This window comes from Eubalaena glacialis, chromosome 7 (genome assembly GCF_028564815.1).
Source record: "Eubalaena glacialis isolate mEubGla1 chromosome 7, mEubGla1.1.hap2.+ XY, whole genome shotgun sequence".
NCBI lineage: Eukaryota > Metazoa > Chordata > Mammalia > Artiodactyla > Balaenidae > Eubalaena > Eubalaena glacialis.
Genome location: NC_083722.1, coordinates 69,641,241 through 69,668,934, shown reverse-complemented (window position 1 = coordinate 69,668,934; position 27,694 = coordinate 69,641,241). Strand labels below are relative to the sequence as shown.

Genomic DNA, 27,694 nt, shown 5'->3' with positions numbered 1-27,694 from the left:
GTATCTGTGGCCTGAATCACTCAGTTCAAGGCTCTGAAAAGCACCTCCTGGTCTGTGGAGATAGTGTCCTTGGGGACAATCAGTTGGTGACCCATTCCTTTAACCATTTCCCACAATGATGAGAGTCCACTTCTGGCAAGAATGAGTCCAACCAAGTAACGGGATTCTTTCTGAGAAGACCCAGGAACAGAAGGGTCCTGGGGGATCAAGTGGGAAGTTCTCCCTCCACTGAAGTTCTAACAGGCTGGGTGAAGAGCCCTTGGAAACTAACCATTCCGATTCATTCCCATTTTAAAGGAAAGGAAACTGAGGTCTGGAGAGGGCCACGGCTATTAAGCCTCAGCTCAGGGAACGCCTCCTCAAGGGAGACTTCGGTAATGCTGACCACAACATTTTCCTAATGACCACTTTCAGGAGCTGCTGTTTGCTGCCTCACTGGGCTGCTGGCAGCTTTGAAGAGATCCAGTGGGACTCGGTTGGGGTTGGCTGGCTCCCTCCTTTCACCCCGGACTGAGAAATATTTTCCTTTGTCAGCCTTATTTTTTTAAAATAAAACAAACTGGAACATGATTTTTCTTAATTGTCGTGGTCAGTGTGCTTATCTATCCTTGCCGGGTGTGTGCTGTGAAGTCCCCAGGGCCCTAGAGGACAGACCCTGGCCGATGACACCTGTCACAACGTTGGGGGGGCTCCATGGGGATGGGAACAGAGTGCCCCACTCGCTACAGGCTCTTAGCAGAGGTCTGGGCCACTTGCAGGGAGTGTGTGGGCAAGTGGCTCCTGTGCTCACCCCATGGTGGGTTCAGAGCCAGGAGGAGTATTGAGGCTCAGTGTGAAATCAGCATAAGTGGGGGCTCCTCTTATTAGATAATTAGCCCCACCGGGGGAGTCTGAACTCCTTCAGGGAGCTCACAGCAGGGCCCCTGCCTCCCTGGGGGCAGCAATAGCAAATGCAGGCCAAGGGCCCAGGACCCCCGAGCTTTCCAAGTCAGGAGTGGATACAACCATCTGACTCACCAGCTCTGACATCTCTCCAGATCGGTGACATGCAACCCGTTTCCAGCTGCCTTCTTAAAAGAAATGCCTTCTCTAGTTCTGAGTGGGGATGCACTCAGAAAAGTTTCTGGAAGGGGCCTCTGGGCTCTGAAATCATTATAAGTCTTTGAGAGCTTTCCTAGATGGATGGGGTAGACTGGCTTTCTAGAGAGGTCGTCTGGGCCTCAGAAGGTTTCCCGGGGACAATTGCCAACATGCGTCAAGGAGAATTTCTTCCCGAGGCTACCATGCACGGTTTGCTAAACCTCTACCGCACATGCAGCAAGGGCTGTTAGACGCCAAGGCCCGGTGACACCTGTCCACAGAGTACTCTCCGTTTCACAGAATGGGGCTGCGGTGTCTGCTGTGTGTGTATCACCAAAGGGGGCTCAAGGCAGGGACTGGGCCCTCAGCCATGAAAGGCCATGCCTGAGCTGTCCTTTTTTACTCTGAGTATGGTTTCCCTCACAAACAGTACTTTTAGTTTCCTTATCGGAGGATGATGCTTCAGGCTGAAGCAACTCACATACAAGCTTTTAGCTATTCCAATAGTTGAGTTCAGTTTGGGAAATAAATCACTACCTTGGGAAGAATTTGGGTTCAATCCAGGACCTGCCATGGAGTACTCTGTGCCCCCGGGGGTCTATGGTGGTGGGCTTTGCTGGGGTGGGCAGTCCGAAGCCCATTCTGAGGCATGGAGGGGACAGCCGTGTCCACTGAAGACAGCCCCCATACCCAAGCTCTGGGAAAGGTATTCTGGGGACAGGCACATTTGCAGGGGCCTTCCAGAGGGTCGCCTTGGCTCCCAGGTAGCTGGAAAGGCCCAAGCGTGTCCCTCCAGCCTTGGCGTTTAACCTGATTTTCACCTGAAATGACTGATACAGTTTTCAGGGCCCGGAAGACTCGGAAGGTACGTAAAGCTGAGACATTGCCCAGGTCCACAAATTCAGTGGTGTATCTGTAACAAGGGAAATTCACACACAAGACAGTGACAACACGCCGGTAGGACACACAGTCAGAGGAGGGGGGTGGGGGAGACGGAGAGAGAGTCACTTGTAGCTGAGATCTGGGAGGCAAACCTGGGCATCTTACCTGGGATAACTGAAATAGTTTTTAGAGCTCTCAGGACTCTGAAAGTTCGAAGAGCCGACAAATTGCCTAGTTTTATATTTTCTGATACATACCTGTAGAATCAAATCACAGTTATTGGGAATTACAAAGCGGCACCTCAGCCCGCCCTCCCCGACCAGCCCTCTCCCTTCTCCCCCTCCCATGGGGAGGGCTGTGCATGACCCGGGGCCTCCCCCAGGTTTTCTTCCTGATCTCATCCCTCCTGCCACGGGGAACCTCAGCGAGGGTGCCTTAAGGATGTCCACAGAGCAAGCTCCCAGGCGGCTCTCTCGGTGATGGTCCTGTGAATAACCAGCGCCACGAGGCAACGACTCTGCCACGTTCTCCATGCCACTTGGGGACTATGACACGAAGCCACATGGTGGAGTCTGAGACTGGGGACACAGCAAAGAGGGAAACTCCATTTTCCAGGAGGCTCAGGCCAGGTGATATAGGAAGCAAGCGGGTTTCTGGTCCTGGTTTTGCTCTACGTCTTCTGCAGTGTCACCAGCTCGTGCCTGGCAGCTCTGATCCGTGGGACCCTGAAGTCTAGCTGAGACCGCTGCGGAGGCATGGCTGGGTGTCCGAGGGCATCCCACTCCTTCCTTCCAACCACAAATCTCTGCGCAAGGCGTGGTTCAGGAGTCCCTGAAGTCAGGAGGTGGAGGCGACTTGAGTACTCAAAGGGAGAAGAGTTCCCAAAATGATGCTTTGGAAGATGAGATGGGAGGTTGCCCAAATATTTAGCTCTTAACTACTCACAGGCAACGGCCAACACAAGAAAAGAAAAAAGCAGGTTGAGGGGTCCTAGGGATGTGCCAGCCCCTCTCCCATGAGTCCACCCCAGTCTTGGTGTCTCCCCATAATGGCCCTGGCTCTCCACAGGAGTAGTGACCTCAGGAGGCAAGCAACCCTCCTCGGTGTGTGTCCTGCTTGGGCCCGAGTGGTGCTCAGCAGGGTTGAGTGGCCGTGGGGCTCCCATCTGCAACTTGGACAATCGTCCATCCATAGCTTCCACAATCACAGGAGGAAGGAGTCGGTCTCTGGCTGGCAGGGACCCGCCCAAGCAGAGCGTGAAGACACGCGTGGATGGGTCACATGACCAGGATGTCTGAGAGATGGATGGATAGTGTGTGACCAGGGCTGTTGGGACAGTGGCAAGTGACCTGTGATATTTAACCAAAGGTTTCATATCCAGGGTGTCTGAGATTTAACCAAAGGTGTCTGATGTTTGACAAAGAACAGCAGACTCAGGATGTCTGATGTTTAACCAACCGTGTCCGACCCGGTGTCTGAGTGATGTCAGTCCAGGGACACTGGGTGAGTGTCGAGGGTGGGCTGACAGTGCTGACAGACTCACTCTGCCTATCACTGGGGACCTCCAGGCCCTTCCACTCGGCTCAGAGCTTCTGAATCTGTCTTCAAGCTCTGGGGTCTGCAGGGAGGGACTTGGCAGGCTGTGCCAAGGAACTCAATGTCCTCGGGTCAGCCGGCTCCAGCTCTGACCCTGGGCTGACACCAGCTTCCTCTCCATCCACTCATGGGGCTATTCCATCTTTATGGGGTCCCGTGGACGAGGCCTGCTCCCTCCTTACTCTCCACATCCCTTCAGAGCTGGGAAGTCAGCAGACTCATTCTCAGCAGAGCTTTCCTTCTGTCTACACCAGATCCTTTCCATGGTGTGGTTTCCATTCCTTCTGCTGGACTCACTGCAGCTTGCAAATCTTTCTTGGGTGCAACAGTCAGATGCAGCCCTGTGTTCCGGGGTGCGTAGAAGTCACCTCCCTTGTTCTGGCCCATATACATCTATTGATTTAGTCGAAGCTCCCTCTCAACTTTTGATGGCTCTTCTACTTTCTGTGAGGGCTCTGACCCTCAGGCCTCTGTCCCACACTCTCCCCGCAGGCTTGGACTCTCTGTCCAGACATGGTGTGGCCACGGGACTGCCAGGTTGAACCTGGACCATTGCCGATGTCGCTGTTACATGGAAGCCACAGTTCCAGCCTGTGCATGGCTCTGGATCCATTTCCTGCTGCTACTCCAATGGGTGTGGCCTGGGACAAAGTTTTCTTGTTCAGGACACTGGCTCCAAGGCTGTCTCTTCTGGTTACAGGGAATGGGCAGAGAACTGTGCCAACTGGAGAGGAAACCAACCGTCCCTGCTTCAGCCTCTTCTCCCTTCCAGACCCTGCCTGGCCCCTCGTGTCTCCAGTGAAGCCCTGCCCATCTCCTGCTTGGATTTAGCCTGTCTTCGCCTGTCCCAGTGTAGACCCTGCCTTCCCCACCTCCTCAGGGCCCCCAGCGCTGACAATGCTTGCCCTCTGCTCAATACCTGCTGGGCATAGGAAAGCTGAGACCCCAAGGTATGTGATTCCGGCAGCCTTCAAGGCCAGCTGTGTGGCTGAGAACAGGGTGCAGCCAGTGGTTGATTGTGGGTGAAGTCAGGTCACACGTGGGAGAGCAATACTGAGGAGGAAGAAGACTTGACGGTGGGGCACAGAGCAGGGTGAGGACAAGGTGTGTCTGTGACCATGTCTATGACACGGGGGCTGCTGCCTCTTTTACTTGACCCAGAACCTAGTGCCTGACTACTTCCCATTTTGGGGCCCTAGACCCCCAACCAAAGCCTCTCTTGGGGCCCTGGAGAATGGCAAGGCAGGAGAGACCCTGTATTTAGCAAAGGGCCAGCTTCAGCAGTGGCCCAGGTCAGGGTGGAGCTCTGCTCCTGCCAAGCTGGCAAAACGCTCCTCCAAGCCATTCTACTCTTTCTGCTGTGGCCAAGTGGCTGGGCAGGGGCAGACAGCTGCGGGGGTGGATCGTGGGCCCTGACACAGAAAAAGCAGCCGGTGGTGGGTGAGAATTCCACCCCATCACACCAGCCCCAGCGCAGGAGGGAGCCTTTTGGAGGCTGAGGAACCATGAGGAAGGCAGACTCTGGCCTTCTTCCTGCTCTGCCCCTATCTTGCTGTGCAGCCCTCCCATTCCAGGCAGACGGCCCCTCCTGGGCTGCTAGGCAGAGGTACAGACAGCACGTTAGCTACTGTAGTGATTGCCACCCTCTCCTCTCTGCCCTCCCTCCCTTCCCCTCCATGTTTGGTTTCCATAACAACCCCAGAGGGTGGGAGGCTGCGCTAACTAGCAGGTAATGCCCAGCTCAAAGGGGGCGACAGGAAGAGCTCTGGCTGCGGGATTGCAAGTGGAGCCTGGCAGGCTTCCTGGCACCCCCTCCAACCCTCCACAATTCTAAAGTGGGTGGGGTTGGGAATCAGGTGGAAGCCTAGCCAGAAACATCAGAATAGGGGTGCTTCTCAAGGTTACGAGTTAGGAGACTTGGTTTGAGCCCCAGCGTTGCTGCTGATTCATTCTACAATTTTAGGCAAGTGGTAGGCTCTCTTTGAGCCTCAGTTTCTCCATCTGTAAAACGGAGGGTGGGATGGGGAGTTTCACTGAATAGAACTTTGTTGCCACTTAAGACTCCTCTGATTATTCTAAGAGCCCCTCATTATTGAATCATTTTGGCTATAGCAGAACACTTTTCACAGCATTACCACGGCAGTAATTCATTGTTTTCATAAGGCAGGAGCACTGTCAATCAAAGTGCCAGGGCAATCCAGCCCAGAGCACAAACCTGACATGCCAATGGGCCCAGGCAGCCCCAGGGGAAGTTAGTGGACCATTACTGTGAGACGCTCGGAAACCTGGAAGTAGTCTCGTGGCCTCTGAAGTCCCGTTCTGCTTTTTCTCCCCTGGTTCTGGTCCAGAGTGAAGGCAGCAGGGCTTGGTGAGGAAGGCACTCCTGCTCTGTGATTCCCAGTGGAGGGAGAGGTTTTCTGCAGGATTCCACGGGGATTGACTGGCATGAGACAGGACAGGAGGACTGGCTAAGGGCTGGATGGGGAGGACTCAGAGCATCTCCCAGAGTCATGGGCTGATGACAAGCCAAAGCCTGGCTCCTGCCATCAGACAAGGGGCCCGGGTTGTGGGAGAGTTGCTGCCATGACACAGTTCTGCTGAGGCTCCAGGATGGGAAGGTAGGAAAGGCTCAGGCAGATGCTCTATCCTCTTGAAGCCCCTTCCTGTGACTTCGGGCCCTCAGGGGCCCATGGATCACTGCCCACCACCCCACCACCCCGCCCCCGTCGTAGGGCACCTTGGAGCCTGGGCCCGCCTTAGCCATCCTACTCCATTCCCATGAGTGCAAGCCCCTGGCTCTGACAGAGAATGCTCCCTCCCTCCTCACACATCAGACTTGCCTCCCAACTCTGTGTTCTCAGCTGATGATCCTGCTTCTTACCACTGAGAAAACAGAAGCAGTCAGAAGAGAAATTCCTTCTCTCACTATCGGCTCTATCAATCCACCTCCACTGCCACTTGAAATTCTGCCTTCCCTGCTCTTACGGCCAACACTCCACCCAGACCCTGGATTCCTACCCCTCGGGACAGCTCAAGGGCTTTGCTCCTGCAATTGCCCCCTTTCCTCCATCACCAACTTCCCCTCTCTCATGGATTGTTCCCATCAACTTGCAAAGATGCCTCCCTTCTTTAAAGGTCCTCCCTTCACCCATCCTCCCCTCTGGCCACCACCCTACTTTGGGTCCTATTTTAGAGCAAACCCCACAAAGCAGATGGGTACATTTGCCTTCCCCCCGCCCCGCCCTCTTCCTACCCTCCCTCAAGCCTTCTCTAATCAGCCATGTGTCCCCCACTCCCCTGGAAGCCATCTTGTCAAGGTCAAAATCATCAACCATTTTTATGTTGTTGACTTCAACGGTCCATCTTGGTTCTCACCTTCCTCAGCCTCCTTGTGGTCTCTTTCAGGTCGAGTCACATTCCCCCGTTGGTTTTCAGCATACTGCTCTCTCCTGGTTTTCCTCCAGTTTCTTCGCTCCATCCTCCTTTTTCGTGACTTCAGGATGTTAGAGCGTCCCAGGGTACAGTCCCCAGGCGGCTTCCCTTCCCTGGCGACACTCCCAGATGATCTCATCTGGTCTCCTGGCTTTAAATACCATCTGTATCCCGACAGCTTCTAAATTTATACCTCTGAGTGGACCTCTTTCCTGAACTCCAGGTTGGAAGATCCAGTTGCCGACTCGATATCTTACCCTGGATGCTTTCATACCTAATACATTCCAGACCGGATGTTTGATTCTTCTCCTCCCTCTGTTTTCCAGGCCAACGAATGGTCACACCAGCCACCCAGCTGCTCAAGCCAATAGTCACCCTGAGGTCTCCTGTCAGCCCTACCTTCAAATATACTTAGAATCTGACCATGTCTCTCACCTTCTCCACTGGGACCCTGGTCCCAGACACAGTCCTCTCTCTCCTGGCTACTAAAATAGCCTCTGAGCTGCTCCATCACTTCCGCCCTTATCCCTCCACAGAGTCCTGTCCACAGAGCAGCCAGGGCGATCTTCCTAGAATGTAAATCAGACCGCGTTCCTCCCTGCTTTTAACCCCCATTGGCTCCCATCACACTTGGCTTTTATCATGGCCTGTGAGGCTGCACAATCTGTCCCCCACACCCCACTACTCTTTCCCTTGTTCACTTAGCTCTGCCCAGGCCTAAATCTACACTGGATTCAGGGCGAGTGGTAGCCTCTCTCTGAGCCTCAGTTTCCCCACCTGCAAAACGGCAGGCTGGAGTCAGCTCACAAGTAGCGTGCCTAGAAACAGGGGTTCTGATGCATGTTCTGACCACCAGGCAGAGAGCACCCCATCAGCGGGGTCCAGCTTCCCTCTTTTCCTCTCTCCTCCACTGCATGGATGAGCTCAGAGCCGCTCACATCCAAGGGTAAATAAAGACTTTGTCATGAACCGGTGGGTTCAGTGAATCTGAGGATCCTAGAAAGTGGCAGTTGAACTGAAACTCTGATACCACCCAGCTCAACACCGACCTTTCACCAGTGGGGAAACTGAGGCTCTATAAGGGTAGGGAGTATAACCCTCGTCAGCTCTGCTCTTGCCAAGGTGCGGCGCCCAGCCCTGCACACACTGGGTTCTCCACACACATCAGGCTTTCAGGAAGGGTTTGATGGCTGAGCCCCCGACCATGACTCTTGCATGGGAGGCCTGCCCTAATCACTCATCCCCACCAGAAACCAGCATCCGTTGCCTGAGACATCCAGAGTGGCATGTCTCAACCCAACCCCTAAGCAAGGGTCCCTTCCCTGGCAAGGAAGTGGGGCCTCAGCTGGCATGGCAGCAGGCCTGGGGTCACATTTGCTTACTGTGTCCCTGGCATCAGTTTTCTCATCTGTAAAATGGGAGTAAGGAACCCCCATCCAGGTGACCTCTCTGGCTGGTGTGAGGACCCACTGGATCATGTCAGTGACCAGGCGTCTCACAATGTGCCAGACATTGACTCTCTGAGTGGAGATTACAACCATGCTGGGGCACCTGGCATAAGCTCCTGGGGATGCCCAGGCACTTCTCCAGCTCCTTTGCTCTCTTTCCTGCAGTTTAAATCACCTTGGAATCCAGGTCACTGTTCATAGTGGTCCAGAGATTTCAGGTTGTAACATTGGTTTCCCTTGACAGAAACAGCAAAGGATGCTAAACCAGAATCTTAATGAAGTCCCTTGAGCAATGGGCTGCCACGGAGCCACAGATGAGCCAGGGGGCCTAACCAGCATGGCCGCCTGAGCTACTCTGTACCTGTCTCTCCCCACCAGGGTGAGCCGAGGGCCTCCAAGCCATCTTCCTCCTGCAGAGCTGATGTTGCTTCTGCAGGGAGGCAGAGAGGGCTGGGCAGCCCGGGGCCAGGAGTGGCGCCCACGCCTGTCAGTGTGGCCGAACCCGCACAGCACAGGGGCGAGGTACTTACGCCATGATGATCACACTGAAGTCCAGCCAGTTCCACGGGTCCCGAAGGAAGGTGAACGCATGCAGGCAGAAGCCTCGAGCCAGAATTTTGACCAGACACTCAAAGGTGTAGATGGCAGTGAAGGTGTACCTGGGGAGGAGAGACCGGTGGGCTTTCTCAGGGAGGGTGAAGCCCGTAGGCCAGGTTGGCAGGAGCCCTATGCAGCTTCCCTTTCGAGGGCTCTCAGACCAGGCTCCCTGCAAAGCCCCCATGGCAGAGCTGGAGTTGGGGGCCGGAGCTTCATTCCAAACACCTGGTCAACTACTGCATCTTCCCGTTTACTCAGCGTTGTGCATGCCCATGTGAACCCTCCATCTTCTGTCTCTCGGTTGTCTTGATGTAACAAGACCCTCCACGTATCTCCCCACCCCAGCCCTGGGGGTCCAGGTACACAGGCATACGGTGGCCACTGTGGGACAGTTAGGACACTCAGAGTCATGGCCCCTCACTCTTGTTTGTGGCTCCTCAGTGATGGGAGGATTCTCGTCCTCAACCACCTACAGGCAGGTGGGGACAGCTGTCTACCTTGGGCCTGGAAAGGGGGGTGATGTTCTAACACTTGAGGCTGGGAGGTTGCTGTTCTCTGTGTCCGGGGCCAGCTGAGCAATCCCAAATGCTCGGATGCTGGGACTGCGGCCCACAGGGCCACAGCCATGCTTGTCTCCAGGTCTCAGCAGCTGGACGCAGACCCCAGCACCGACCGTGCTGCTGGGTCCTGTGTGAACAAGGAGAGCCACCAGGCAAGCCAATTAGGTAAGAGAGGCTGTCCCCAACATTTCACTGGTCCCCTAAAAACAGGGCCTGTTGGGTTCCACTTAGAACCTATGGGTCAGGTACGTTCATTTGGGAAGAAAGAACCAGGCACGGTTTTCTAAAACTGTGCAAATGGTTATAGGAAGCAGGACTTAGGGAAAAGAGGCAGCAGAGTGTGGTGTTGAGGTCAGAATAGTCCTGGGCCTTTTCCCGGCAGCCACACCACCTAGCTGCAAGGTCTGGGGTGGTTACTTCTCCAGTTCTGTCTCTCATCTGTCAAATGGACATAGTGTCTGTACCTGCCCTATTGGGTTGTCATGAGGGTTACATGATGCTTATTGTTCCAGGATAGTGCCTGGCATGCACTAAGTGCTCAATCAATTATTAGTAGTATTGTCTCAGAGCCTTCTCCAATACCATCAGTCCTCTTTAGGGTGGGTCAGGGAGAAACCCTCACTTGGCCAACCTGGAGAGCTTCCTCTCCTGAGGACATAACTCAAAGCATGAATTTGGCAGGACTGGAAGCAGCGAAAGAGGGAAGGGCTAGGGCAAGGACCACCACCCCCCCCCCACCAGGTGGGTGAGTCCCTGGGCCTCTGCTGGGGTAACTTTGAGGCCAAGAGTCTGGAATGGAAAAGGCAGGGTGGGAGGGGCTGGCTGGAGAGGCCCTGAAGATACTCACTCGACGTATTTGGTCCAGGGTGGAGGGTCGTGCTGGGCCATGAACACGCAGTTGGTCAGGATGGTACACATGATGAGCATGCTGAAGAGCATGGCGCAGGGTCAAGGAAAGCCGCCTGCAGGGGGCCAGACGGGCTGCCACCGCCAGGGGGTCCCGCCCCAGGTGTCGGTACCGCCAGGCCAGGGCTGCCAGATCAACGAGACAGGGGCTCCCAGGGGACACACCAGGGCTCTGCCCAGTCCTTGCCAACCCCTCCCCACTGAGGCTGGACACCTGCCCTGCTCCACAGCCCCCAACAGGGACCAGACACCTGAATTCAAACAGCAGAGTCCCTTGTAGGGCCCATCCTGGAGAGAAGGGAGGTGGGGCCGGCCCCCAGACCTCAGAGGTTTTTACCCATGGCCTAGTGGGAGCCCTGTCCTTGGCCACATGAGAGGGAGATGGGTGTTTATAAACAGCTCCTCAGGGGCCACTGTTTCGGGTAGAGGAAGGCCACGGTGGCAGGGCCCCGAGTTCCCTCCTCCACTTCTATGGGAGCAGCCCACGCTGACCTTTGGACTAGGACTTCTGCCAAAACGTTCATGCCTTGTCCGGACACAGTGACCCGGGGGGAGGCAGGGGACCACATCTCTGGCTGCTTCCTCCTTTGCACGTGCTCTTCACTCGTGGCCTCTGCTCCGCCTAGTACACTGCTTCCCTCCTTCAAGGAGTGCCTCCTCCGAGCAGCCTGCCCTGACTCCTTGCTTGCTGCACCCCCATGGCACCAGGCATCCCTCTTTTAGCATGTCTGGCTCCCTGAATGGCAGTGCCCCTCTGTCCCCACCAGAAGGGGAGCTCTTCAAATGCTGGGATTGCGTCTCGGGCATCCTCTGGGCCCTTGGCCTCACACTGAACTGCTCCAGGCCTTGTCTGATCCCTGAGTCTTTTTTTTTTTTTTTAATATATTTATTTATTTTTGGCTGTGTTGGGTCTTTGTTGCTGCACGTGGGCTTTCTCTATTTCCGGCAAGCGGGGGCTACTCTTCGTTGCGGTGCGCAGGCTTCACATTGCGGTGGCTTTTCTTGTGCAGCACGGGCTCTAGGCGCACGGGCTTCAGTAGTTGTGGCACGCGAGCTCAGTAGTTGTGGCTCGTGGGCTCTAAAGCGCAGGCTCAGTAGTTGTGGCGCATGGGCTTAGCTGCTCCGCCGCATGTGGGATCTTCCCAGACCAGGGCTCGAACCCGTGTCCCCTGCATTGGTAGGCAGATTCTTAACCACTGTGCCACCATGATCCCTGACTCTTTGGCTCCAAGTCCCAGACACTGCTTCAGGCTGGACAAAGCTCTGACTGACCGCCATGGCATCCCTTACCTCTACCGGACCTGCAGAGGAACAAGGGCCAGACCCTGGGCCTCTTGTGGGTAGGGGCACCCCCGAGAGGCCCAGCCCAGAACAGGGACACTCTGCTGCCCCACAAATCCTCTCCCCGGCCCGAGAGAGGAAACTGGGCCTCCCTTCCCTGCAGCTGCCCCCAGGCTCACCACCTTGTCCCGGCCTCAGCCCTGCGGGCAGCAGCTGCCAGCCAGGCAATTCCCACGGGAAACCCAGGAGCTGCAGTAATTGAGCTCCGGGGGCCTGCCTTTTCCCTCCCCATCACAGTTCCACCCTCTCCCATGGCTTCGCCCAGCCTCGGGCCCGATGGGGAGCCCAATGCAGTCAGACTGGAGATGGGGCTGAGCTGGGGTACTGACTTTGGTGGGGGGCTGGCCCAGCTGGGGAGAGAGGTGGGATATCTCAAGGAATCTAGGTGAATGCCCTCCACACCTCCAGCACTCCTTCTAGGGAATCCAGGGAATCAGGCAATAGCATGTCAGACCTGGCCCCCAGTTCATAACGAATTCTCCAATTTCTCATCTGAGATCAGAGGGGTCAGGTTTTGGGACACCCACCCCAGGGTTTGGATACTCAAACCAGAGTTGCTCAGCTCAGCGGCCAGGGCCTCAGGGAACCTTGATTCCTCCCTGGCCAGAGGGTGTCTCTCCAGACACTGAGGTCTCTCCCTCAGCTTGGGATCTGTGCATCCCTCTGCCTGGGGGAGGGTCTCCATGGCCAGGCCTAGTTCCTCTCCAGCTTTCAAGGGCAGGATCAGATACCCATCTCAGTAGCCCTTCTCCCCTACACACGTGCACGTGCGACACACACATTCCCGTTCTTCACACCCCGGCTCCCTGCCAAAGCTTTCCTCACTGGGCAGGCAGTTAACAAGCCCCTCAACCAGACTTTATTCATCCCCACAGATCCATTGCTAAACCAACTGAGGATGAGATGATTCCTGAAATATGAAAGTAATGATGCTAAGAGCAAGTATTTATTGAGCCCTTCCTAGGTGCCAGGCTCTGTTCTCTGCATCTATTAACTAATTCAATTCTCCCAAGAACGCAGGAGGTGTTCCATTTCGTCTCCATTTTGGAGATGAGGAGACTGAGGCACAGAGGTTACCTTAAAGGATGCTCTAGTAGGCAGAATAATGCCCCCCCCCCACCGCCTGCCAAAGACAACTACATCCTAATCCCTGGAAACTATAAACGTTAATTTATACAGCAAAAGGGACTGTGCAGATGTGATTAAATTAAGGATCTGGAGATTATCCTGGATTATCTGGGTGGGCCCAATGTCATCACAGGGTCCTTATAAGAGAAAGAGGGAGGCGTCACCATGATGCTTATGAGAAAGACTCCACCAGCTGTTGTTGACTTTGGAAATGGAAGGGGGCCAGAGCCGAGGATTTCCCGTAGCCCCCAGAAAACAGAAAAACCTAGAAAACAGACTCTCCCCTAGAGCCTCCAAAAAGGATTGCAGCCCTGCCGATACCTTGCTTTTAGCCCAGTGAGAACTTTTTTGGACTTCTGACCCCCAGAACTATAAGGTGGTAAGTCGTGTTGTTTCAAGTGGTGAAGTTTGTGGTAGTTTGTTACAGCAGTCACAGAAAACGACTGTGGGTACAAACCACAGGGTGAAGGGCTCTGTAAAGTGTGAGCAGACAGCCACCCAGGAAGAGGAACAGAATTATTTGTCATTTTTAAGAACAAACCTCATGTGAGCACATGTGCGTGGCTCTGTGTGGGAGATAGGGAGGCCTCTTAGCCATTGAACTGCTCCAAGATACGATATTATGAGAAACCAGACCCGCCTCTGACTAGGCTGGCCAGGAAGGCTTCCTGGAGGAGGCATTTAGACAGGCACTGGAGGCTGGTTAGGGTTCCTCCAGCCGTCAGTCAGCTCAGCTGGTCCTGGTGAGGCTCAGAACTGGGGAGACCCCTGTCTGGGAAGCCAAGACTCTCCCAAGCCCTCTCTCAGTGCACACACCACTCACAGCTCTCATTAGAGTAGAGAAAAGGTCACTTGGCAGACAGCAGCAGTGCGGACAGGCCGCCTTGGACCAGAGGACTTGGCGGGACACAGACAGAGGCGAATCAAGGTCTAGCATCAAGACTTAGGGAAGAACCAGAGTAGACAGCCCTTCTGAGCCCAGCTAGCCAGGGCCTGGGTCACACGGTGGGAAAAGACAAGTGCTCCCTGAATGAATTTTGGCTTTTCCAGACACAGCAATGGAGGGTGAGGTGCGCAGACTCTGGTCTCTGCCACTTGACTGCTCAAAACCCTGCCTGGCTCTCCTATCCTTGAGGACAGCCCTTCCATTATTCTCAGTCTTTCTTGTGTGTGTGATCTTTTCCTACCTAGACTGAGCCTTTAGTCCATGTGGCTCCACCCAAGCATCCCTGGGTCCCCCATGGAGCCACCCACACAGCCAATACCAGAGAGATAAGTCAAGTGTACTCCCGGCCAGGGCACACCTGTTTGCACTGCCTAGTGGTTTCAGGCCGATGATTGAGCTGGTTTCATGTGTGGGCAGAGGCAAAGGCCAGCTCTCCAGGGCTGAGCTCAGCTGAACATCTTCAATCCTGCCGTGTCATTGTCCCCAAACACCCACTCCCAGCCTCATAATTAAAATGCCAGCAAGGACTGCCAGCCTGGGTTGTGGGGAAAGCCTGAAACTGGGGCTGCCTGTCTTCAGATCCTAAGGAGTCAAAAAACTCCTAAAGAGAAGGGAATTAATGGTCGGGGTATTTTCATATATTTGTGCTATTAAATTAACACACACACACACACACACACACACACACAAACATGTGGTTTGATTGCCCATTTGAATGTTCTAGGGGAATGTGGGAGGATTTTGTGAACAGATCCTATGCACCCAGGAAGGCAAAATGCTGCTTGCCATGAACGTGCGGCCTCTCTGAATGTGACTGCAGTGGAATCTGGCGTTCTGTTGGTTTCTTTTATTTAATCCTGGCAGGAACACATTCTGCAGGATTATAACAAAAATACTTCAGAAAAAAAAATTCTACATGCCCATATTTACTTTTTAGGCAACTTCCCAGGGACGCGCTGCAAGCGTGGAGCCCAGAGCAAAGCTGAACTGAGTTATCGCGCAATCACCAGCATGTCACTGGGAATGCCTGGATTGTCGCAAGTGAGCGGTATTTCTTTCTGGAGAGCAGGGACTGCATTCCTGCCCCCTTGTAAGTTAGTCTTTGCCCCTACTGCCCTGTCCAAAGGGCCTGGCACAGAACTTTGCACACTGGGGACTGAGATGTTTGAATGGCTATAGAAATGTAAGCCAACAATCAGTTTCGGTTTTGCAACATGAAGAAGTTCTAGAGATCTATGGCACAACAATGTGCCTATAGTTAATATGACTATGCTGGACACTTAAAAATGATTAAGATGGTCAATTTTATGTTACACGTTTTCTACCACAATAAAAAAAAATGTAAATGGAGAGAAAGCTCATAATTCAAAACCTGAAATCTGTGGGCATTAGAAATGCATGGTGACTTGCCAATGGGCATGGGGTTTCTTTTGGGGGTGATAAAAATGTTTTGGAATTAGAAAGTGGTGATGGTTGCACAACCTTATGAATATACTTAAGTCCACTGAATGGTACACTTTAAATGGTAAATTTTTTGGTATGCAAACTGTATCTTGATTGAAAAAAAGAGAAATGCATGAAGAGCTTGTAGATTTCTAGGCCTCACACTGGTGATTCTGGTCTGGAAGGAGCTAGGAATCTGCATTTTTAACAAACTTCCCAGGTGCCACTGGCAGACTGACATTTGGAAATGACTGCCTTAGAGCAGTGTGTGCAGAAATCATGGAGACCTTCCTAAAACGCAGGTTCTGGGCCCAAGTTTCAGCAATTCCTATAAGATCCTTGTGATACTGCTGCTGCTGGTTGGTGTACCACACTTTGATGGCAAGACTCAAGGACACAGAGGGGCTGCTCCCAAACCCCACAATCCAGGCCCCTCTTCTCCCTCAGTGCCCCCCAAGCCCGCTAAGGGGCACTATTGGAGGCCAGCAGTGCGCTCCCATCCCCAGGCAGTGGAGCGTCAAGGCAGCTGCTCAGAGCCCAGCACAGGGCCTCCCAGATGCTGAGCCACTCCCCTGGGGCAGCTGCCCTGGGAGACAAGGTCCACCTTAGTGACCTCAGGGCCGGTCCTGCCGGGTGGAACCAGCCCCTCACAGCCTCAGTGCCACCGCTCGGCGGACCCTCTGGCCAGGCTGGGGACTGCATTGCCCCTACCGCCTCCCTGGCCTCAGCTGCCCCATGGTCCAGCTTTGCAGGAACCCTGGGACTGCAGCTGCATCCCTAGGGGCTGCGGTGGCTGCCAAACAGAGCTGGGTTGGTTAGATACCTGCAGGAGAAGCCGCAGGTGGGAGCCGGAGCATGCTTTCAGGGACGCCACGTCCTTGGAGTGAGGCTGGAGACAGGCTCAGAGCAAGAAGGCGGCTGGCCTTTCCTCCCGCTGCACTGCTCTCTCCAGGCTATGCCCACATGCCGGCAGAAATGACAACTCCTCGTGTGGTTGTCTAATCACTCTGAGGGGACTGTAAAATTCCCAAGGGGGCAAGAACAGGGTCTTATTCAGCTTGACACCCCCAGGGTGCCGGGCAAAGTGCCTGGCACCTACAGGGAGCTTGGGAACGGTTGCAGAATGGCTCAAAATTAAACCCAGGACCACCCTTGCCTCATAAAGTAGGAGGCAGCTGTGAATGGTAGGCTGCCCCTGAATATAGTCTCTCCCCACAGTGTCTGCCCACCCTAGAGATCGCCCTGCTGATGCCACAGCCATGGCCTGCATGGGCTGGGAGCGGGGGGTGGTCCCTGGACATACATGTGTCTCAGGATCTCCATGAGAAAGGCAGGAGCCAGTTGGAGGGGGCTGGGGAGCGTATGCATGCAGAAAACAAACGGGGCCCTGAGGCCCTCTGACTGGTCCCTGGGTTTGGGATCAGGCACCAGGGCACAGGTGGGCAGACAGTGGAGCCAGGAAAGAGCTACTCTCATCCCTGCCTGGACAGGAAAGGCCCCCAGAGCAGTCAGCATCTGTCTCGGTTACTCAGTCCCCCACTGAGCAGCTGTTTTCCTGAAGCCTCCTGCCCTGACCAGAGGTTAATGGGTGAGACCTTCGCCTTCACCTCAGAAAAGGTCCATCCAGAGGGGGAACTGAGGGGGGACCTTGGGGAGCTCTCGGGCCAACCTGCCAACCCCAAAACTAATCACACCACTGAGCCCAGCATCATTGATTCAATTAACAGGCAAGTCAGCTGCAGCTAAAGCAAAGCTGCCCAGGCCCTCACGGTGAAACACAGATGCCTCTGACTCCACAGCCAGACACCTGCCCCCCCGCCCCGAGAGGCTCCATGTGTAGGGCCCCTTTTCTGAAGTCCAGAGAACAGCCGTTTCCCTGTCCCATGCTTGGCCCGAATGGGGTCCTCCTAGGGCCCAAAGACCAGTACCCGTCCCTTACCACACTGCAGCCGTCCCGTAGCTCTCCTCCACAGCCTGAAGATTTTTTAGGTTGTGGTTTATATAACTTAACGCTAACCAGAGTTCTTTGAGATACTCGGAAACTGCAAACATTTTGTCAACACCTAATCAAAAAGCAAGCGATGCCTCCCTCGAAAGAGGCCCACATGTGAATAAACCAGAGGCCTCTTTACTGGGAAGCGTTTTTTCCTTGGCTGAGCCCCCGTGACCTGCTTGAGGTCCCAGCCGGTAGGCGGGGAGGTGCAGGCCCAGGGGGTGCAGTGGGAGGGGACATGTGGAGCCAAGACCAGAACCAGGGGACACTGATCGGCCCATTTCTGCTGGGATCCTCAGTAGCTGAGCTGCTAGGACGTTTCTCTCCTGAAGAATCAGAGGCGAATCTCCCAAACTTTCATGTGCCCACGATCCCCTGGAATCTTGTTAAAATGCAGATGCAGATTCGGGGTGGGATCCGAAAGACTGATGTCCAACCGCCCCCAGGTGACAACTGTGTGCTCGTCTGAGGACCGACCGGGAATCAGCACCACCCTCAGCCCTAAACGCCCCTTCCACCACCCGCCCCCCTCCCTGTTTGGGGCCCACACAGCGGGGACGGACTGCCAAGGATATGAATGAACCAGGATCTTCATGGCCGCTCTCCGGATGGGGTGGAAGGGGCTGAGGACATACAAGGCGTTGGTGGCACTGAACCGGAAGATGGTCTTGCCTTTGTTCAGGACGATGAAGGTCTGTGGATGGAGAGCTGCTTTAGGTCGGGTGGCAGCCCCTAGGCCCTTATGGAGAGAGGCTTTTGGGGGGCAGCTGTTGGCTCAGAGCCCTAGAACTCTGGAGAAAGTGTAGGGTGAGAGGAAGAGGAGAGGGCCTGAGGGAGAGGTAGGGGCAGTTGGCACATTTGGCAGGTGAGTGGACCCTTGCTGGGTCACCCACGGCTGGGGTGGGACGAGATCAAGTTTAAGGGATTGTCAGGTTGGGTGGATCTAGTTTCGTTTGAAAATTACAGTCCCAGCCAGAAGAGGCCTTTCATGATCCTAGCCGAGCTGTTATCATAGCGGAGGCCAGGACCCAGCTGATGCCCCCTCCTTCCCCTCTCCCTTCTGACCCCTCTGTGCTTCCCCACAAGGCCCACTGAGGAGTAAGGGTCTGATAAGGGAGCTGGGTCAGCAGGGAGGACTAATGGGTGAGAGTAGGGATGAGGAAAATGCAGAGCCCAGCCCAGGAGAGAGAAGCTTTCCCGGGGACCGTATCTCCTGGAGTCCAGACAGATGGCAGCCCCACCTGACCCCAGAGGACACGACCTAGTGTCTTCCTCGGGGGATCATGTGCAGCCCAGGGTAAACCCGCTCCCCGCGCTTCCAGAAGATTCTATCTACACAGCACAATGGGGCATGGGAGCGGACAATGGTTGCTGGAGGCTGAGCCACGAGCACATCGAGTGGGCATTTGAGCCAGATGCCGCCCTTGAGGACAGCAGTCCATTGTCCCTGCCCCGGCTCAGCGGGTGCAGCTGAGGTGGCATAGCCTGGGGCTGTGCTTCTCCAAGGGCTGAGCTGTTGAGATAAGGTTCTATTTACTCGGGGCTGGGGAGACAAGTTGACCAGATAGATGAGGACTGAAAGTTCTGCTGTGGTGCCTGCATCACCCGGTGGGGCTGCAGGCAGTGTGACCAGGGGTCAGCAAGGAGAGACGGGAGGTTAGAGACCAGAATCCTACCTGGGGTCACCACTCAAGTGTCCCCGATCACAGGGACAGGAGAGTGTCCCTGACTCCTCCCAGGCTCAACTGCCACCAGCCCCCCAAAGCCCAGCCCAGCCCTGGCCTACTCTCAGCTGGGTCCCCGTGCCATGACTCCTGCCTGTCCCAGCTAACTTCAACCCCATCGCCACTTTGATGCACCACTCAAACCTTGACTCGTCCCCAGCTGCAGCCTTAACCCGACCATAACTCTCACTTCCAGCTCTGACCAACCAGGACCTAGGCCCACCCAACCTGACTAATCCCAATGTCTAGTCTAACTCAGACCCCAACCGTGGCCCCAGGCCCCCACCTTAACCCAGCTTGAGTCACTCGAACTCGGGGTGGCGGGGGGAATCGAGACCAGGTTCAAGGTCTCTTTTCCCACCTGTGCATATAGCCTGGGTGGGCTTTCCTTCCACCTACCCACTCACATGTGCCTGCACACACGGAGACAATCGGCACCTCTCCCACCCTCAGACTCCTGGTCTCCTGAATTCAGTCTCAATGCACAGTGACACACAACTCAGACGCCTGGTGACACTGACACGCAACACTCATACCCGCCAGGTGCTCACATTCACTTCCTCAGTGCTTCCTCAGCCCTGGACCAACTGCAGTGATGTGGGCAGGAACCATCCTCCTCGGCACCCAGCCTTTTGGGGAAAGGCCTCCCCCAAATTCAAACCTGCCTTCTTCTGGCAGTGAGGCCCGAAGTGTGGGCAGCTGGGGTGGGGAGCAGGCCTCTGCAGGAGCCCTGCGTGCCCGTGGTCTGGCTGGGTGCAGGGCTGAGCACACAGTCCTGAGAGGTGAGGCCAGGGCAGGGGACCCAGATGGGGGAATTGACCTCCTGGGTAGAAATCCACGCCTGAGGAAGCCTGAGTTACCCTGCCCTAGTGGACAAAAGCCCCTTCCTCTCCCTACACTCAGGAGGGACAATGGCAGAACCACCCCTCCCTACCCCTCTCAGATTTCCCACTGGCCGTCATGGCCCCATCACCAGCCCACAAGGCCCAGGATGCTGCTGCCGTGGCCCCCAGCCTAAGCTGTCATTACACAGCCAGTGCCTAGCAAATTCCGTGGGGCGGGGGATGGGGGCTACATGCTGTCTCTGGTTAGGAGAGGGATCACATGCTGTGCTCTGGGGCCCAAATTGGACTCAGGGCCCGACTCCAATTCACACATACCACGGGACCGGGAGGAGTCCTCCAGGGGTGAGAATCTAACCACAGATGATTCCCAAAGTAGATACTCCACAGGGAGGCAAGATTTCAAGTGTGGCTGCCTGCTCTTTCTTTCATAGCACCAAACCATCTCAGGCTGCATAATTCTGGCCTTTTATTCCGGAACTCTAACATTAAGGTGATTGGAATATAGATCACTAATGACTCACTCTCCCAAGGCCCAGGGAAGCCAACCCCAAACAGAGCCCCGTATGGAGGCGAGGCCCTCTCGCTGTCTGCTGCGTTGACAGGGATGCTGCAGGGAGGTGGGGCGGGGGTGGGCAGCAGTCACCTTTTGGGTGCTATAGAAGGGATCCAGGTCCTCCAGGGGCTCCCCAATGAGCTCTCGGGGTGGGTTGCCATAGAGATCCGGCAGCTTTTTGGAGGCCTGCAGGTCCAGCTGGGGCTGGGGAGCCTCCTCCTCGGGCAGCCTGTCTCGGCTCTCCTGCGAGGCGGCCGAACCTCGGGCCTGCTTCTCCGCCATGCGCTTCTCGATGGCCGCCAGAGACTCCCGGGTGAACCTGCGGAAGCTGCTGGTGCCCCGAGGTAACAGGAAGTCTGCCATCTTCTCATCCTGCTTCTGGGGCACAGGCTGTCCTCACGCTGCCTGCAGGGAAGCTGAAAGACACAGACATGGGGCTGATGCTGCGCCCACGGCCAGGGGGCAGGGTGGCCAGACCTGGGGGGAGTGGCTGGGCTGGTGGAGGGAAGGACCAGCATCTTGGCAAAGATGCTCCCCACCTCTCCACAGGCACACTTGGCGGATGCCGGCCTGGGCAAACCCAGAGCCCTCCAGGCTGCAGGGAATGCATGGGGACCCGCAGGAGGGTCACTCCTGCCTTTCCCATCCCAATGAGCATGTTTGAATGCAAGTAGGCACGAGTGACTGGGTCACTGGGGACCCTTCATTCTACCCCACGCGATACAAAAGGGCACACTCACACCTGTTGGTTCCTTAACCAAGCCCACTTTGAGACACTTCTCACAACTGATGCCGACACACCCTGGGCTGAGGGGGACACTCCATGGGGCAGGAAGGGGGCCTGTCACCTTTTTATTTCAGATCTCTGGCCAGGTTGGTCCTGAACAAATGAAGGATGGAATGAATGATGAATACGTAGAGGAGGGGCAAGGGCGTTAGAAGGTACCCACTGCTGCCCTTCCTCTCAGCTTGTCTCCTCTACAGGAAACCCTGGGACCCTAGGAGGGTGATCAGAGCCCTCCTGGGCCAAGGTCCCAACTCTGGGCTTCTTTTCCAGGCAGATCCTCGGCCTGAGTGGTGGGACCAGAGGGTGGGGGACATTCTGTCTGGTCTTCCCACAGCACCATGCACCTGCGTGGGGGAGGGTGCCCAGACTTCACCTGGGGCACGGAGGTTCCAACATCTGGCCACTGAGGAGGTATCTGGATCTGCTCACCGAGGCCCAGGCAAGTCCTGCAGGTTTTTGGAAACAGCTGGGTAACAACTTGGCAGCTGCCATCCAGATGTTGGCACTGCAGAGCTGTGTACACAGTTGCCACAGAGCCCCCTGAGAGGATCTCAAAGAAATCCCCAGAGTGAGGCATCCTTCCAGAGATGGGAAACGCTGACAGAGCATCCCAGACTCCTCATGCCTCCACTCACTCCCCTCCTCCTGAGTCTGAACAAACCAGGGCCCATCTTGAGTAATAGCAGAACCAGAAAATGGTGACCGCGCTTCCGCTAGGACGTCCAGCCGGCAGCCGCATGTGACGCCAAACCGGGAGAATGTGGCCCCCGGTGGCCTCAGATGATCCAGGACCTGGTGTGAACAGGCTCTGACTCTGACACGGAGGCCAGAGAATGTGTACCCGATTGCCCCACCAAAACAGGATGTGGTCGGCGTAGCTCCTGACTGGGACGCCACTGCCACCGGGAGGGGGAGGCCGTGTCACTAATTACATCAAACCTGGGCAGGGTCAGGCACCTGTTGGAGATCTCTGCCAGGACAGAATCCCTTTCCGTCAAAGACCAGCTCTGCCTTGATCTGACTCCTGGGATACATGTCACCAATGACCCCAATGAGCGGCTGCCACCCCGACCCCTGCACACACTCCGCCAAGGGCCCAGGCTCCAATCACTGTGAAGTAGGCACATGGCCAGGTAACAGGTAAACAGTGAGCAAACACAACACAGCCAGGTCTCAAAAGGGCGCCTCTGGTCCCCAGGGAGATGCAGCACGGAATGTGTGAAGGGAAGCCAGAGAAGAGAGGCCCCAGGACAGACACCGTCAGAACCACCCCATTCTTCAGCCTCTTGTTCTTCTGGTTCACTCCAGTAAAGTTAAAGGAACATCTTTGTTGAAAACAGCAGGTGAAGGAGTAGGTCCCTATTTAATAAAAGCCTGTCCCTGTCTACCTCCATCTTTGCGTGAACAAAGAGAGGCGTCTGTAATACTCATCACCAAACGTGAATGGTGACTTTTTTTCCTTGGCTGGTGGAAGTTTAGGTAATTTTAAACTTTCTTCTTCGTGCTTTTCTTCAGTTTTGAATTGTTTATGATGATCTTATTTTTTCAAAAACAATAAAGTCATTATTCTTTTTATTAAAAAACAAAAAACAAGGCAGCCTGGATGACAGCAGCCCCTTCCTTGCAGGGCAATCCTCTCCACTGTGAGCAATCACTAGTCCTGTAAATCAGGAAGCCTCCTCTTTTACTTGGAATTATTTCCTAGAAATAGTGTTCTCTGTCTCACTGTATCCATCTGTGTCCACATGCCTGCTAGGGTTCTGGAGACACATGGACACCCATGGACCTAGGCCCCTGGTACATAGCGGTGTGTGTGTGTGTGTGTGTGCACGCAAGCTTGCACCTGCATATACATCTATTCTGGTAAAGGTGCTTTTAAAATTTGTATTGAAGTCAACTGTTCATACAGATTGGTGCCCAAATCCTAAGTGTACACACAGGTGGATGAATTTCCACAAACTGAACTCAGCCAGTCACTAGCACCCAGGTCAAGAAATAGATAATTTCCAGTCCCTCTGACTGGGGTTCCCCTCTAGTCAGCAACTGGATAACCACTCTCCCGACTGCTAACAGTCAGGAGACTAGCTTTGTTTGTCTCTGCAGCTCAGAGGAACCTAACAGACCTCTTGGAGTGATGGGGGGAATTGCATCTCATTCTCATTAACCTCTACCTGAAATTTAACATTTCCTTCCATTATGAATGTAGGCAGCAAGATGGAAGTGTTAGTGATACCTGTGACCAATAGAAATGCAGCTATTTCCTGTTCCATTACAGGGGTTGCAGTATCTCAAATATCATTAATGCCATGGCTACTTCAAAATTACAACACTTATTAGATATTATTATTTAATATAGTAATAATGAAGCCCCAGTGACAGGGCCCTGGGTCCTCGGAAGGGTCTTGCCCCAGCTGGTCTCCAGCAGGGCACCAGAACCCCTGGGACTCGGCAGTTTGTGAAACCAGATTCCAGATGAAGTTCCCTGCTCCCCAGCAGCCAGGCAGCTTCAGGTTCCAAAGTAAACCTGCCAAGAGCGTCCTTTGTCTCTGGGTTCCCACAGGTGGCTCAGGGTGGGTGGGTGGGATCCGTTTTCTCCCTTGTTCTCCCGCTACCTGCACCTGGCTCTGGCCCTGCCCTTCCTTCAGCAGCTCAGCGCCCACGCCCTGTTGAGGCTGAGACTGGCTGAGCCCTGGCTGCAAGCTTTCCGGTGATGCCAGGGTAAGGAGAGATAGGGGTAGATCTGAGGACACTCCAGGCTCAGGCCCAGCCATACCCCTCAGGCCTGGCAGGGCAGGCCCCCAGCTTTGCAGGGAGGACCCACTTCTGGCTGGGGAAGTGCAAGGAGCCTCTATCTCACACAGCTCCATCATGTAGGGGAGTCTGGACGAGATTTGATTCAAAGATCACACAAAGATCATACTCTTCTAGATGCCGGCACCCCATGACTCTCACCCTCACGCAGGACAGCCTCTCCACCTTCACCAGCTTCTCCACCTGCACCAGCTTCTCCATCTGCACCAGCTTCTCCATCTGTACCAGCCCTACACCTGCTCCCCAGGCTAGGACAGCTTCTTCCAGATGATCCCTCTTCTTGGGCCAGTTTCCCCTGTCCTATCAGTGTCCCTTGAGCTCTAGGGACCCCCTACTCCATCTTGTCTCAAGTTCATCAGCTTCTGTTACTGGGTGCATCTCTCCCTCAGTTCTGCTGGCTCCTGAGAGTTACTGGGAGCGAACTGTGAACCCTCCTTTTCAAACTGGCTCCTCCTGACACCGTTTCCTCTGACACTGGCCACAATTCCCCAGCTCCACCAAACATCAGGCCTCCATCCCCAAGGCCACGGCCCTGGGATGAGCCTCCTGGCCCCAGCTGGGACCAGTCTGATCCCATTGCCACCGGCCTCCTCCCTCTTTCCCTCCAACCACCATGTGCAGCTCCCACCACTCCCTAGTTCAGACATTGCCAAACACTGTCCATGCGCTGTGCAACGGCAGAGCCACCTCATGCTCCCCTCACTACGCTACCTCCTCCAGGACGCCCTCTCTGATTGCCCACCCACACTGACCTCCCTCCTCTGGGTCAGGAGGCTGAGCCCCACATCCAGCCCTGGATCTCTTCCTGGCCTCGGTTGCTCTCTGACACTTGGTAGCGTGGGTCTGGTCTCCCCAAACATCTTGGAAACCTCATCTTAGGGCAAGGCTGGGTCCCCCCTCCTCTGAGTCACTGGCCTGTAGATGTGGGAATTCACATCAGGGCGGAGATGCTGTGGGGGGAAAATATGGACTGTTCACACCAGAAACTGGACCCCCCTAGACTGTCTCATCTTTTTGTCTCCTCCTGAAAGACGACTTCCTGAATGCACAGGGCACACAGCTGGTGCTCAGTCAATGGTGGTTACAATGCCGTGACACGGGACACGACAGCCCGGCAGCCTGCAGTGCAGCCATGCAGTGCTGGGGTGGAGGAGGGACGCGCAGGACTTCCCTGGTTTTAGCACTAAAATTCCTGCATCCCAGATGCCCTTCAGTCCTGGACAAGCCAGGCCAGTTGGCCATCCCTGGGGTCAGGAGGGACCAGACTCCAGCTTAATCCCTCCTTGCAGCCCCTTCCTACCCACTCCCCTCCCGGCTCCTGAAGGCAGTTCCTGAGTCACGTCTGGCATTTTGGTCGCCTTGGAATCGGAGCCTCTGGAACACAACAGGCGAAGAATATTCTTTGCCATGTAAATTTATTCAAAGAGGTCTGTGGAAGTGATTCCCTGGCTTCCTAGAAAATCTCTGCCGGCTTCCTCTGCTCTGGGCACCTCCTTCCCGCCCTGCAGTCCAGGTGACCTCGGCTGGAGCACCCACCACCCTGGGCACTAGTTCCACCTGTGCCCTTCCACTGCCCCTCAGTCCTGAGGGCTCAGGGAGAGGGTGTGGGTGGCCCTGAAGCAGGGGGGTCACTCCCCACAGGTGTGAGGAGTATCAGGAGCCATTTCATTTCACCCTTGAGGAGAACCCGTTGAAACTAATCAACACCTCAACCCATAGACTCATTTTAATGACTCAGTGAACATTTAATCAGCACCCACTGTGTACATGGCCCTACAAATGACTTCTTAGGATACTTTTCTTCCCTAGGTGATGGGTCCCAAATCAACAGTTGTGATGACAAGAAAGGCGGAAAAGTCATCATCAAAGGGAGTATGGTAGATTTTAAGGAAATTTCTACTCGGTCTTGTTGAGACTGGCAATGAGGAAAGGCCCTGGGCCACAGAACCCAGCCCTGTGACCGGGTCTGCTCACCCCTCTATTTCTGGAAGACTTCCTAGTCCTATGCGGGATAGGGGCATGGTTAGGGCTATGGCTTGGAAGCAAGACTGCCTGTGTGAACCTGGGTCCTGGCCACTTGTATGTTCTTGGGCAAGTTAACTGATGGTTCTCTACCTCAGTTTTCCCATAGGTAAAATGGGGTTAATTATAGTACCTATTTCACAGGGATGTTCTGAGGCATAAGTGTATTAATACTTGAACATGCTCAGCACACAGAAAGTGTTCAATGAGTGTCATTTGCTATAATCATTGTGGCTATTGTTGCCATTCTTTTTCTCCTAAGAAATCCAGCTCAGAAGACCCTTCTCTGAAAAACCATGTCACTGCCCACACCAGTCCTCCCTGCCTGGCTGGCCCTTCCCTTCTCTGCGTTGCTGGCACACTGCATTCCTATACTGGCTTCATCACAGGGTAGAGTAATTTGCTTCCACATCTGCCTCTCCCTCTGGCTGTGTCCTGAGCTCCCAAAGCACAGTCTGGCCTCAAAGAGGTGCCTATAAGGACCTGGTGAATGAAGGAATGAATACATGAATGAATGAGTGCCAGATTAACCTTCCTACTGCCCAGCCACTAACCCACACTGTGACCTTGGGACAATGTTATTACCACTCTCCCTCCCCCCCTTCTGGACCTCCGTTTCCTCAACCATGAGCTGGGGTGGGTCATCCCAGCAGCATCACTTGCTCATTATGTGCCTGGGACTGCGCTTATTCCATCCTTATAACAATCCTAGGAAGAGGGGACGTTATTATCCCCATTGTACAGATGGGAAATCTGATGCTTCAGTCTGTCTGAAGCCAGGCCTTAAGCCTAACCACTGCACGACATTGCCTCCCACCTCTGAGGACATAGAGAGCAGGGAGGAAGGGTCAGGGCTATCTGTGGCCTGCCCACCTGGGCTGAGTATGTCTGTGATCCTCACTCCAAAGCTAAGAGCCGGCCCATCAGCCTCTTCTGAGGCTGGTCCTCCCTCTTCGCAGCCTGTGTGGCCAGATGGTCCCAGGGAGACCTGGCCAATTTCTGCCCTTGCCTGGAGTCAGCATTTTCTCTGACAGCGGTTTTCTCTCCAGCTCTCCACACCAGGTAGAGCTGCCCAGTCCCATAGGAAAGCCACTCTGCACCTGTGGCTAGCGAGCACCTGGCAGGTGGCTAGTGCCCATCCAGATGTGCTGTTGTTACATCCACACTGGTTTGGAATGCTTAGCATGATAAAGAATGTCACCTATTTCATTATTAACTTTTAAATATCGATTAAAATTTAAACTGATCATATTTTGGATATATGTACTGAGTGAAATAAAATATAGTAAAATTAATTTCACCTGTTTCTTTTTACTTTTTAAAATGCAGCTAGTAGAAAATTTTACATTGCATATGTGACTTGCATTTGTAACTCAAATTATATCTCTATTGGATGGCACTGTCGTAGAGTTCCAGCCACGGGGCCCTAAACCCTTACAGAACTCCACCTGCTTTGGGGCTGGGCCTCAGGCTAGCCTGTGGGTGGGGGAGGGGAGGGAGCAGAAAACAGAGGCGAGGAGGGCTGGAAGGTGGGGACGGGTGGAAGGAGGGTTGGAGGGTGGGGATGGGTGGAAGGAGAGCCACCCTGGTTTCTGGCCTT

General features: G+C 54.6%; 1 protein-coding gene across 7 annotated transcripts in view; it reads right to left on the bottom strand.

The window, feature by feature from the left end:
• The window catches only part of SCN5A (sodium voltage-gated channel alpha subunit 5), an 86,333-nt gene extending 65,484 nt beyond the window's left edge, over positions 1-20,849 (bottom strand). For 5 of the 7 annotated variants that reach the window (XM_061195300.1, XM_061195301.1, XM_061195303.1 and 2 more), the window contains exons 1-5: positions 20,565-20,849; positions 17,928-18,046; positions 10,443-10,532; positions 8,969-9,097; positions 2,128-2,219 (exon numbers count right to left, since the gene is read on the bottom strand). In XM_061195300.1, the coding sequence (XP_061051283.1) occupies positions 2,128-2,219; positions 8,969-9,097; positions 10,443-10,532; positions 17,928-18,046; positions 20,565-20,837 (703 nt within the window). In that variant the 5' untranslated portion in view covers positions 20,838-20,849. Of the gene's footprint in view, positions 1-1,901; positions 1,994-2,127; positions 2,220-8,968; positions 9,098-10,442; positions 10,533-17,927; positions 18,047-20,564 lie in introns of all 7 variants that reach the window. The other 2 variants (XM_061195298.1, XM_061195299.1) reach the window with 1 other exon arrangement.
• Between the last annotated feature and the right edge of the window lie 6,845 nt (positions 20,850-27,694).